The following is a 13,528-nucleotide window of genomic DNA, read 5'->3' as shown; positions in this document are numbered from 1 at the left end:
AGATGTTTAGTTTCAGTTTAATTTGAAACTGAAAAACATCTATTTGTTTCTCGTGTTAAAAGTAACAGAAAAATATGTTAATTTTTTAATAATTAAAACTTCTCTCTGTTTTCTGCATGAGTTTTAAACTAAAACTAAACTTTAAACTTATTAAGCGTCTGCAGATCTGATCAAAGTGAAACATTTTATTTTCCTCCATTTTGTGTTTCATCTGGACGCCATATTGAAATGATGATCATCTGTAATCATCACGTGATCAGAGATCAATAGTAACTAGTTACATTTACTCAGTTACATTAACTTGAGTAACTTTTTAGAACAAATGTACCTTTAGTTGTTTTTATTACTTTTACTTTTACTTGAGTTTTTTTTATTATGAAGTTTTTCTAACTTGAATCAAATTTCTGGATTTTCTACCCACTGAATAAAAACCAAACATGTTTTAACCAAGAATTAAACACAAACCTGCAGTTTTTGTTAAAGATGATGTCCAGCATCCTGCTGCTCCTCATCCTCAGCTCATGTCTCTGTGGTCAGTCTCCATCTTGTCTTTGTGACAGAAAGCTCTCTAGATGGAGCTGAAAGACTCCCATGTTCCAGTTCTCAGTGTGTCTGCTCCTCTCTTTCCCTCTCTGTCTCCTCAGCAGCAACATTTGTAGTGAATGTGACACAGAGCAGCTATCAGGCAGAGGAGAAGCAGAACATCACTCTGGAGTGGACCTTCACCACCAAGACTCAGGGAACCTGGAGGAATCTGTTCATCGTCTGCAGCTTGTTGGCTCCTGATAAACCGCGAGTTCTCTATCAGGTTCATGAAGGAGTTGAGATTCCAGAGTCTCAGGATGATCAGTTTTCAGGACGAGTCCAGAGCAACAAAGACGTCCTCAGAGAAGGACGAATCAGACTCCATGTGTCCAGACTGAGGACTGAAGACTCTGGTCGGTATCGATCGATGTGAAAAAGAAGATGGATTCAAACATGCATTCTGTCGACTTAATGTCTTTGGTGAGTTATTTATTAGTGTGTTTTTTTTTTTTTACTTTCTTTTAACTTTGTAGGTTTTTTTTTTGAGAATTAATGGAAACTATTTATTAGTGAAATGTTTTAGCTTCTTTTTATTAAAGCTCCAGTTTGATCACATTTCTAAGCTCTAGAGGTCAGAAGGTCGACCTCAGCATAGAGTTGTGAATTCAGCTGATCTAATAGATGAAAACTGATTCTATCATAATTCTGCTGAAGCCAAAAGTGCAACATCTTAATTTTATTTTATTATTAAAGTGAAACTCTGAAGGTAAAACTTAAATTGGTACAAGGGATAAATTATCTACAGTTTCTGTGCCAGCTTATATCATCAGTAGAAACATATTTAGTATCTTCAATACTTGGGCCAGTTCCAGTCTATGGGGCCACTGGCCCCTTTAGATTCATCCTGAGTACGGCCATGTAAAGGACTGGACTGATGTAACAACACATTTCCACAGGATGATGAAAGTAAAGGGTTCAGTGGATTTTCTGCTGAGAGCAAAACATGCAGCACTTTCTATGTTCATCTGTAAGCAAATATCGCTCCACAACCAAATGCTCAGCTGGAAGACAATAAACAGCAGATGATACATTTCATTCAATGTTTCCCAACAAATAAAATGTAGTGGCATCAAAACCTGCTGTGCATCAGAGCCTCCAGTCCAGGCTGGTTTGGTTTAGTGACCTGCTGCAGTTATTATAATCTGAATCTGATGATATTCATTCATGTCCTGAACTGATGCAAAGTTTCCCCCCATGGACAGACAGTTTCTCTACAGACATAACAATTAGAAGTAGCTGGATTTCTTCAGTAAAGAATAAAATAAATTAAGATCACAATGTTACTGGAAATCACCTCGACTCTTGACCAAGTCATGGGTTTCTGAACATATTGAAAGCAGCAACATTAGGTGGCGCTCTTGCACCGTTTCTGTTGGGATTTTTGTGACAATCTTAAAATATGTAAATTTCCTGAAGGTTTGATGCGTCTGCCAAGTTTGGTGAGTTTTCAATAAAGTAAAACCAAATCAACTAAAAGACTGTTAAAGGGAGTCCTAACTATTTTCTCCAGTAAAATATCTGGTTTTATTTTTCTTGAGTTAAACATCAGTAATTTTACAGAAGTAAATAAAAAATTAGTAGATTTACATTATAAACAAATAAAAAAAAACATTTATTTTGAAAAAACCTCTATTAATGGGATAGATTCATTGTTTCACAATTGTAAAGATCCTACAGGAGAATATATATGAATGTTATCTGAACAACAAACAGGAATATTAGTGTTGATTTATCATTATCTTTGTTTATTCTTCTATTTCCAGTGGTTGTTCATGCAAAGGTTGGAGACGACGTCATTCTGCCATGTCATCTGGAGCCTCCATTTGATTTGACCACATTTACAATCGAATGGAGATTCAAGGATGAAATAATCCATGTTCAACACAACCAAACTAAAGATGATGGAGCTTCAGATCCAAGTACCGTGACCGAACCTTCATGTTCCCTGATGAGTTTATAAATGGCAACATTTCCCTCAAATTGACCAAAGTCACCAAGGAGGATGAAGGGAATTATATTTGCTTTGTTCCCAAACTGCAAAGTCAAGCCAGGAAGGGAAACGTTACTCTAATACTTGGTGAGTTTTATAAAGTTAAGATAATTTAAGACAAACCAGATAAATATTTTTATGTCTTTAACACTTAATGTAATTCTTGAACAGATGAAAATGTTTAACTAGGTAACCAGTGGTTAGTGGCCCTCTGACTCAGTTTCAGATTTTCTTTGTTACCTGCAGCCATTGAGGCTCATTGGGTTGAATATTCATCTTCAGGCTTTTCCTGTTAAAACATGTTGATGTTCAGCTGGGAAGATAAAACCTGAAGACCTGTGTGTGTGTGTGTGTGTGTGTGTGTGTGTGTGTGTGTGTGTCTGTGCGTGCGTGCGTGCGTGCGTGTGTGTGTGTGTGTGCGCGCGCGTGCGTGCGTGCGTGTGTGTGTGTGTGTGCGCGCGTGTGTGTGTGCGTGCGTGCGTGCGTGTGTGTGTGTGTGTGTGTGTGTGATGCAGTAACTGTGACACCTGAATGATGAGGTGACTGTTTATTCACAACTTTGATCTCATTAATAAAACAAAAAGAGAAAAAATCTAATTCAAAATATTCAAAAGCGGATTGTTAAAAACACGTTTTTCTTTTTTGCCTCAGGACCTCCTAGAGTTTTTGTTGGTGTTGTTGTTGCACTCATCTTCTTCTTCACCGTCATCATCATCGTCGTCATCATAATCAAGCGATCTCAAATCCAGCGTGTTCTACGTCACTACAGAGGTGAACAAAGTAAGTCAGTCTTTGTCTTTTTAAGTCATGCAGGATTTTGTTAAATTAATGATTATCTCCATACATGCATATTTCCAATTGATAGAAAATACCAATTTATTTTCATTTGCAAAAACTGATCTGAAGCTAAATAGAAGTAAAACTCTTGATAAACATGAATAAGAAAAGTTTCACATATTTATCAATATCTATTGATCTTTGATGAGAAAAGAAAAGAAAACAAGAAACTAAACCATTATTAGTTTCCTTTTTTCTCTTTTGGTCTTTATTGTTTATTGTAGCCTTTCTGCCTGATCAGGTTGATTATTATTTCTACCAGTCAAAAACTGATAAGGAGAATTAAATATTGTCGCCTCATTTATATTGTGTGTTAACATAAATATTCACTGTTTACAGTTTTTCCATGCTGGAGGAAAAACTCTCAACATGAACCAGAGAGAAATGATGAAGGTATGGAAATGGATCAATTCCAGATTAATAACTTCTGTTAATTATTTCCTGTTTTATTTTCCTGCTCAGTGATAAACTAAGCAGTTACTTCATATAGATGTATGAATGTGTTTGTGTTGCTGCAGTCACTGAACATCACAGCTGAGCATCAAACCAGGAAGCTGAACTTCCTTGTTAGTGACTGAATGTGACTGACTAGATATTAGATCATTGATGTAGCAGCAATGAACTGGTGACCTGACTGGGTTCATCATGGCTCACCAGTATTCCCACTGACCTGAACAGGATATGAAGGTTTAGACCAGAGGGTCCAACCTGTGGATCCAGACGCACTAAAGAGAAACAGCCAGAAAACAACAACATTCATTCATAAAATGCTACAAATTAAACTATTATTTACTGCACATAACTCAGATTTTCTCTTCTTTGTTGTGTTTTCTTCAACAGAGAAGCTGATAGCTAATAAATCATGTTTAAGATTATAATTAGAGCTTAATGAGAGACATTTCTTCTGCCTTCATTAAAGTTATATTCTTTTAATCTGACATCTGAATATACATTAAATATTCAGTTTAATATGACCATGTTTACATTTTATTGTAATATGCTTTGGTTTCTGGATTGTTTTATTTTTGTCAACAAACATCTGGAAACAAATAAGAGAAAAATAATTTTAGAAAAAGTCAAAACTTTAATGCTTTACTTTATTTATTTTTTGCTGATTGATGATAATTTTATTTATAAAAACTAAAAATGACAGAATTCTGTTTTTATTCAGGTCATCTTAATAATATTGTAACTTTGGGAAATCAAACAATCAGATGATGTTCTTAATAAAATGTTTTGTGTTTTATAGATCGCAGAGAAAATGTCAATCCAGACGATGGAGCTGAAGGAAAATCTTTACAGGATCAAGGAAAACAAAACCAAAGAGTCTGAATCTTCCAGCCTGATCTAAAGTGTCTTAAACCATTGATGGTATGAAAACTGTTACATGTTTATAACTGTGAATAATAATATATAAACCCAGAAGGAAGCCGTTCATATTAATAATATTTTTATAGATTGAAATAAAAGATGCAAGAATCATGTAAGTTAAAGAACATCTTAAGTCCAAAGATGTTTCTGTAGTTCAGTTTCTTTCTCAGCTTTTGATAAATTATTTGTCTTGAAAAGTTTTTTTTAATTCATGCAAAAGTTGACAATTTGATCCCCAGCTTGAGCCTTCAAAAGGTTTTTAATTAATTTCTGTCAATAAATCTTATTAATGCTCTTATTACATGAATAACCCATATTTATGTATTTTATTATGACTTGCTGGTAGTTTTTAAATTTTAAAAAAACTTCTAGTTGTAAGTTGTTCGTTTGTCCGAGACTCTATTAAACTGCTGTTGTCACATTAAATATGTAAAAAGTCAAACTTTATACAACAAGTTATTATGACAACATTATTCAAAGTGTTAAACAATAAGGAGATCAAAACAAATCAGATTAAACAGTTTAAAAAATATAGTATAAAATTAATACACATAAATCAGAGGGAACAAATGTGACTTTAACTTAGAATCATTCAAAAACATGATTGTCTGATGTCTTGAAAGCAGACATGATGATGAGGCACAAAAGGAAAAAACATTCTCTCCAGATGTTTTCCTCTGGTTTTAGGACTTTTTAAAAGGTCAGTGTCTTAAGATGGGAGGACATGCAGTAGGACATAAAGCTGCAGAAGATCAGAAAACTTTCAGTCTTATAAATGAGCAGCAAAACGTTAAAGTCTGTTTGAACCTGAAGCAACCGGTGAAAAGATTACAGAAGTAGAAATGTGAGCATATTTCCTGGTTTTGGTAAAATGCAAGCAGCCACGTTTTGAACCTTCTGCAGATCCATAAAACTTTTCCTCAGTAACCAGAAAGCAGAGCATTGCAGTAACGATGCATGAAGACACTAATGGGTGGATAAGAACCTCTGCATTTTGATAAAACTTTAAATTCTCCTAAAAACATTTAAGTTTAGAGATGATCAAAGCCGGTCCTTGTTACCTCTGAAATGAGAAAGACTGAACCTCTCACCCACATTATTTACCTCATTCCTCCATTTTATGACAGTCATCAATTTTTAAAGTGAAATTTTAGAATTTATTTAGTTTGAATGAAAAACATCTGAGATGTTGATGCTTTTTAACATTCATCATTCAAACATAATCTTTCTGCTATACATAGAAAAGGAGACCAGAACCAGAGAGACGAGGAAGGAGCATCATCATCATCATCATCATCATCATCACTGTGGGACTGATAGTAACTTTAATGGTTCTAATGATAATATTGATGTTTTGGTTTAGGAAGAAAATGAGAAGAAGAAACCAAACTTTTTGACAAAGAACATTTTTGTTTGAACTTGTTTTGTTTGACATATTTTAATAATGACTTTGAGTCGTTTATTGAATATCTTCAGATTCATGTTTTAAATCATTTCTGTTCTATAACCAGAAACAATGATCTGTTTTTCTGTAACTCAGATGAATTTATTCCGTTTCACTTCATGTTTAGAGAAACCAGTGGTGACAACAGTGTTAGGAGTTTGTCCTGAAATTATCCTGTTGCTGGTTCAAATCTGCCTCTTTCTCAGTGTCTTTGAGCAAGGCACTTCACCTGCCTTACCTGCCAGTGGCATCAACCCACAGCAGCTGCTGCCAAATTGCTGCAGGGCAGCAGAGGCTGTTATCCAGTATTGGTCACCATCAGTGTATGAATGGATGAGTATGAATGGATGAATGACTGAATGCAGAGTGAAGCATTTTGGATTCAACTGGACTTGAAACAGAACCTTAAAAGTACAAGCCATATTTAATGTTTTATGGAAATAGTAAATTAGAGCTCTAATTTATTATTTAAACATTGTTATCAGTGTTGTATAGAAACAAAGTAACTTTCATATGAAAATTTTTGATAACTTTCACTTTTACTTCACTACATTTCAGAACTTAATTGCTCCGCTTCATTTTCAATGTGTTGTTTAGTTACTCGTTACAAAAAGTGAGAGAGAGAAACAAATGTTTAGACCCAACCTACTGATCGACTGCAACAAAGTCGGTAGCCGATTTGCCTGAGTTTGTTCATCTCCACCAATAGATGCACATGTTTCACTTCTCCCATTAAACATCAAGTTTACTAAAAAATCTCTCCCTCTTCAGATGCCAAATAAGCTGCATTTCCCTCCCAATTCTTTTTTCTTTTGTATAATGACCAGTTGATGCACCTATAGTTTGTGAAGTAGAGGAATCGTAACGGCTTTTTTTTCTTCATGTTGGCCGCATTTTCTGTGCTATTTATTTTTCTCATTTTCAGCACTGATAATACTGAAAGAAAAACTTAAGGCTTACAAAACCTTGTATTTTCTGTCCTTGTACTAAGAAGCAGGTTCATAGTGATGAGTCTGATGACACTGAAACCTCCGCGCATGCGCCGAGCAAACAAGGCGAAGCCCGTGTCGGTGCGCGTATCTCTTTAAGGAAAACCACGTGACCGATACAATTCCTGTGTCGTTTGGTTGTGAAGGCGCCAAATTGTATTTTGAACAGAAAATGTATTGACATGTTGGTGGGTTTTGTTGGATGGAGATAGTTTGTGTTGTTTGGCTTGTCAGTGAAAACTATGATCAATCGAGGAAGAGGAAGTTTTTCTTCCGTTTGATCATTTCGATCTTATCACGGAGAATAAGATCAATTATTATTCCGTTCTCGTTTCCACTATTGATCATTCTTCTGTCGGGTTATTCCAATTTCTTTCTGAAGAATACTTTAATTAGTTTACATGGATTAACTTTTATTTCTATTGTGGATTAAATGTATACAACAACGTGATTATACAACATCACGTTGTTGTATAAAATTGCACTAAATGTCGTCCTAAAAAAATCATTTTTAATACCAAAAAGGTTCAAATTGTCCATCTTGAACCTCTTACTATATTACGCTTTACGCAACTATATTTACTTTTTTAAACCGGTTTGAGGTCAAGAAGGAAAATCCATACAGCCAATATGGACCAGCAAAAGCAAGAGAAAATTCCCTAAAGCTTTTGGGCAAAATGAAAATGCTTTAAAGTGAATAATCGTATTATATTCAAGTTTCATAAAAAGGACCAGAAACTATTAATGTGTCGCTTCTCCGATGAAGGAATGTTGTCTGATTTGATGAATTTATGTATGATCGAATTGCACTTTCATTTTTTAAAGATAGAAATACGTCAGAAGGAAGAAACTGCAGCATTCATCTTGGCTAATTTGTAAACAGTTAAAAAAAATAATAAAACATACAAGTCAGTTTTTTTTTTTTTTGTTTTGTTTTCTTGGCGATTGGCCCAAAGATGTTGACGCAGCTGATGTTTCTATAAAAATGTATGAATGAACCTTGTTCAGTCTGTTTCCAGTCTTTATTGATGTTGCCTGCAATTACTTTTAAATCCAGCAGATGTCGCCATTGAGTGAGTCAGCAACACAGTTTGGGAAATGTGCCACACACCCAATGAGGCCTCATCTGCCCATCACTACAGTCCAGAGATCTGACAGCACCAAGTGATGCATTTAAGGACGCCTCGGGACAGACTGATTTAACGAGAAACACACAGACTGAACTTCTTACTGCGGTTTTTAAGAATATGCTTGATGAGATGCATCTGATATGTACAATAAAACTTTTTATTTTTGCTTGCATTTTTTTATTATAATCAGTTTAATTTGTCTCTAATAATTTCAACGTCCGAGGTTACCTGAACGCATGATTCATTTCTTCAACTCTGAACTTCCTGGTTTGTTTCCTGCTGTCAGAAACAAGAAGTCAGAGAAACATTTGCCCCTTTTAATGAATCAGTGACTCTTCATGTGTTCATAGAAGCTGTTTGATGAAATCAAGTTTTTATAAAAGAGACTCAAAGAGAAAAACAGACCCAGAGTCCTGGAGGAAAACTGATCATTTCTCAACTATTTTCCCTCCAGTTTTAACTTCAGGTTCCTCTAAAGTGTAAAACTGTCCAAAGTTGACGTGGTTCTAACAAATGAGGAAATCAATATTGGTGAACTATTGATACCGTCAGTTCCTCCATCTTCTTCTTCTGAGGATTTCTCCTCCAATCCAGCAGCTCCAGGTTGAACATGTGGATCCAGGATGAGGAAATAAAGAGTTGATCCGGTGTTGGATGTTCAGGTCAGCCTGTGATTAAATGTGACTGAATCCTCAGAGACGTTCAGTAAACATGTTCAGAATAAAACAACTAAAGAATCAGAGAATCTGAATCAGAGAAACTCTGACATTTGATCCAAACTGACCATAAAGGCCTTTTTCCATCCAGACTCATTTCCAGCCAATGATTCTCCTCTGATATCAGTTTTCCTTGTTTCCAGGCAGATTGTGTCTCTTCACAGGTTTCAGGTTCAGCTGCAGAGTTTCAGTCACTAAAACTGACTTTGTTCCTTTGAGCAAATTAAACTTCAGATCAACTAAACTGAACTGGAAAAGATTTGATTCTGTTTACTGGTTCTGACATGATCTACCATTTATATCTGATTAAACAATATTAATATGTATTAATGTGCAGATTATTGTGGCCCAAACTGAGGCTCAGGCTCAATTTATGGCTCTTGAAATGATTTTGTTTATTCAAACCAAGGTTTAAATCTGCTGCAGTAACTCAGGGATTACATGATTTTAAAAATAAAAATCAAAAATCTCTGAAAACTAGAATAACATAAAACTCTCTGAGAAAAGATGAAACTGTGAACTGGATGAATTAATTTTAGAGTTTTGATCGACTGCTGACAAAATAAGGACCTAAAAGTCTAAATGAATAATTTTATGAGTAGATTCTCATTTTCATGATAAAATTTGGAAAATGTAAAAAAAAAAAACAATGAAAGAATACATACTTATTTATTTATAGCTGTTAATCTAAACATTTCTGTACAACATTTATACTTCATAAGACATTAAAAGAATAAAAACTAAAAAGAAAACAAGCAGCAGATTTTATTAGAACGTTTTAACGACGACATTCAAAACTTAAAGCTTCTTTAAAAAGAGATAATTAAATAAAATGAGCTTGGAACCTCATTTAATCAGAACAAATCTGGTCATATTTACTGCAGTTCTTGGAAGAATAAATCATATTTCAGGTCTCAAATTTCTGCATATTCTATATTCCTCCATGTTTTACTGTATCTATTCTACTGTGTATAAATCTGGGAATAAAAGATATAAAAATACTCTATAGCCAATAATCACACTTCAGAAAAAAGCAATAAGGATATTTAATAGAGTTAGATTAAAAACACACTCTTTACAAAATCATGTACATGAAATAAACCCAGCAGATAATGTTCACATAATGCAAAAATATTCAAAAATAATCCCCAGAAAGAGAAGGAGGGAGTGATTTAAAGTTAGATATGAATAAAATAAGAACAACATTGAAATGCATGTGAACATCAACCTTTGTGAAACTTCAACTAAAGAAAGGAAACAATAATATATTTATATAACAATATAATCAAAGTTATATAAATATAAAACTATTTTTAAATAAAATAAAATGGTATATATTATTCTTAGTTTATATTTACATGTTTATATTGAAGAACAATAACAATGTAAATTTTCTCACATCTTTTTGAACAAATTCAGTAAAATTATTGATTCTTAAGCTGCAAAAATGTTTTTTTATTAATAAATGTTTAATAAATGTGTTTCTGCTTCTTTAGATTTATTTTTTCAAAATAAAGAAATTCACATTCAGAGCATGAAGATATAAACTGTAACAGCTGAAGAAACCAATGTTGGGTCAACTGGAGCAGTGATCCCAACCCTGGTCCTCAGAGCCCAAAGTCCTGCAGGCTTTAGGACTTTCCCTGTAGCCACATGAATGATTCAGTGATTAAAATCCTCTGCAGAACCTGATGGGCTGCAGAGGAGCTCATGCAACCATTGCAATCAAGTGTTAGAGCAAAGTCACATTCACATCATGGAGGATGTTGGCTCTGAGGATGAAGGTTGGGGATCTGGACCAGAACGATCCACAAGCCTCACTGAGTTTGGTTCTTCTTTAAGGTCTGGAGATCCGTTCATCTTCTGCTTCCTTAAATAGAAACCAAGAACCAAACCAATAATCAGTGCAACGATCAGTAGGCCTCCAATCATCGGTCCAATATGTTTGTTTTTGCTTCCATCTTCTTTTCTTTCCTCCTTGTTTTCTGAAAAACAGAATCAGAGCTGAAGGTCAGAATCCATTTCTCTTCATCTGCTGCTCTCAGACCAGCTGCTTTCTGCAGCAGCTTTAGGAAACACAATCATCTGGTCAGAACCAGAACCACATCTGGCCTTAAAGGGATATTCCCCCTCAGATTAGCCGCAGCCACACAGAGACTCTAAAGACATTTTAGAGTAAGAAGATTCGCTGATCTGAACATTAAAGCACTTTATGCAGCTTCCTTCTTTCACTGGAATATAGAAACCAGGAAAACTCACCTGTAGGAGGCGCTACATCCAGGTAGACGATCTGGATGAGTTTCATCTTCTTGCTTTCTTCTCTCTGTAAAACTCGACACTCGTATTTTCCTGTGTCGCTGGTTTTCACGTCGCTCAGAAGCAAAGACACGTCTCCGTCCTCCATCCGTCTGTCCTGCAGATCCACCCGGTTCCTAAAAGATGGATGCTGGTTCTCTGGATCCAGCTGCTCATCTCTGAACAGCAGAACATATTCTGGTTCCAGGTCCGGTCGGGTCCACTGCACAACCACAGCAGGTTTGTTGTTGGGGAGTCGGCATGGCAGAGAGACTTTCTGTCCAGGAACAGCTGAGATGTTTTTATAAACTACAGGACAGAGAAACAGAGCAGAAAGGTCAGAGGTCAAAGTGAACCGGTCCACTTCTACAGATCAGCTGAATTCCCAGGTGGATTTGGTCTAGAATCATCACTCTATGCTGAGGTCGACCTTCTGACCTCTAGAGCTTAGAGATGTGATCAAACATGAGCTTTAATACAGAGAAGCTAAAACATTTAACTAATGAATAGATTAATTTATGCTCAATAAAGACCTAAAAAGTTTAAAGAAAGTTAAAAAAAACTCTGACCAAATAACTCACCGCTGAGTCGACATCCTGCCTTGTTGGATCCATCTTCAGTTTTTACGTCACACAGATACCGACCAGAGTCTTCAGTCCTCAGTCTGGACACATGGAGTCTGATTCGTCCTTCTCTGAGGACGTCTTTGTCGCTCTGGACTCGTCCTGAAAACTGTTTATCCTGAGACTCTGGAATCTCAACTCCTTCATTAACCTCATAGAGAACTAGTTCTGTATCAAGAGTCTCCAAGCTGCAGAAGATGAACAGTTGCTTCCAGGTTCCCTGAGTCTTGGTGGTGAAGGTCCACTCCAGAGTGATGCTCTGCTTCTCCTCTGCCTGATAGCTGCTCTGTGTCACATTCACTACAAATGTTGCTGCTGAGGAGACAGAGGGAAAGAGAGGAGCAGACACACTGAGAACTGGAACATGGGAGTCTTTCAGCTCCATCTAGAGAGCTTTCTGTCACAAAGACAAGATGGAGACTGACCACAGAGACATGAGCTGAGGATGAGGAGCAGCAGGATGCTGGACATCATCTTCATCCTGAGAGAGGAAGAGGAGGAGAGGCAGCACAACATCAGGAACATCTGGAACAATACAAGGAACAACTAAAATATCTGGTCTTTCCTCAGGCACATTAGTTTCTATTTGTTTTTCTTCATTCTCATATATTTTATAATCTATTATTTTCCAACATAATAATTGTAAACATTATGATTCTCACATGATCAACTGTGAATGCAGCTCCTGCACTGAGTCTGTTGCTGCTCTGCTCTGATCAACCTGCTGGCAGAAACAGCAGTGAACTGAACTGACAGGCTGAGACTTTATATACTGGTCCAACTTCTTTACACAAATCGGGTTTCTGTGTAAAATTCACCGATTGGACGGACAACCTTACCCTATTGAATACCATGCAATGGGCAGTTTTTACACAGAAAGCCATCATTTGCATTCTGTGTAAGGACCGCCCATCTTTACACAGAATGACACAAACGGTGTGATCACAGGTAAACCTCACAGGTCTGCTGCTCACACCTGATCAACTGTGAAACGTACCGTCTGCTAAACACTGATGTCGGCTGGACAACAGTGAACTAAATTTCCTGGTTTTCTTGACAGAATGCAAATGATGACTTTCTGTATAAATAATATCTATTGGATGGCATTCAATAGGCGTTCTTTACATAGAAAGCCTGTGAGCACAGGTAACTGGTCAGAGGAACCAATGCTCACAGTTCCTGTTTCTGTGCTCACAGCTACTGTCAGCCCAGACCTCGGCTGACAGTAGCTGTGCCTTCAGTGTCAAAAACGCCCATTTAATGCCATCCAATAGGCTTTCTTCACACAGAAAAGACACAAACCATGTCATCTTAGACACAGGTACTGTGTTCATAGTTACCTGTGTTCATAGGCACTGGTACTGTGAGCCCAATAGTGCCTATGAACACAGGCTGTCTGTGTAAAGAACGCCTATTGAATGCGATCCAATAGGCGTTCTTTACACAGAAAGCCATCATTTGCATTCTGTGTCAAGAAAACCCGGAAATTTAGTTCACTGTTGTCCAGCCAACATCAGTGTTTAGCAGACGGTACGTTCACAGTTGATC

At 36.3% G+C, this 13,528-nt stretch overlaps 1 protein-coding gene and 1 long non-coding RNA gene across 2 annotated transcripts; one reads left to right on the top strand and one right to left on the bottom strand.

The window, feature by feature from the left end:
* Positions 1 to 2,352: 2,352 nt before the first annotated feature.
* On the top strand, positions 2,353 to 3,805 carry LOC129356128 (uncharacterized). The gene is made up of 3 exons (XR_008605370.1): positions 2,353 to 2,662; positions 3,227 to 3,355; positions 3,752 to 3,805. It is a non-coding gene; the product is annotated as an uncharacterized LOC129356128 (long non-coding RNA).
* Positions 3,806 to 10,427: 6,622 nt separating this feature from the next.
* Positions 10,428 to 12,719, bottom strand: LOC129356135 (sodium channel subunit beta-4-like). Its single transcript, XM_055025738.1, has 5 exons — positions 12,643 to 12,719; positions 12,406 to 12,461; positions 11,939 to 12,295; positions 11,322 to 11,723; positions 10,428 to 11,047 (listed from the first exon to the last, which is right to left on the bottom strand). Coding segments are annotated over exons 1-5 (1,053 nt in total). The 5' UTR covers positions 12,645 to 12,719; the 3' UTR covers positions 10,428 to 10,811.
* Positions 12,720 to 13,528: the final 809 nt, after the last annotated feature.

Source organism: Poeciliopsis prolifica, unplaced genomic scaffold (assembly GCF_027474105.1).
Source record: "Poeciliopsis prolifica strain line A6 unplaced genomic scaffold, Auburn_PproV2 SCAFFOLD157, whole genome shotgun sequence".
Taxonomy (NCBI): Eukaryota; Metazoa; Chordata; class Actinopteri; order Cyprinodontiformes; family Poeciliidae; genus Poeciliopsis; species Poeciliopsis prolifica.
The sequence above is the reverse complement of the archived record's forward strand: the minus strand, read 5'-3'. Positions and strand labels throughout refer to the sequence as shown.

Bases quoted from the DNA above. Each gene is read 5' to 3' on its own strand.
- LOC129356135 (XM_055025738.1), bottom strand. The intron at 12,296-12,405 runs GTCAGTCTCCAT...CTGTCTCCTCAG, and splicing joins CCTCAGCTCATGTCTCTGTG to CAGCAACATTTGTAGTGAAT. The intron at 11,048-11,321 runs GTGAGTTTTCCT...TCTGTTTTTCAG, and splicing joins GGATGTAGCGCCTCCTACAG to AAAACAAGGAGGAAAGAAAA.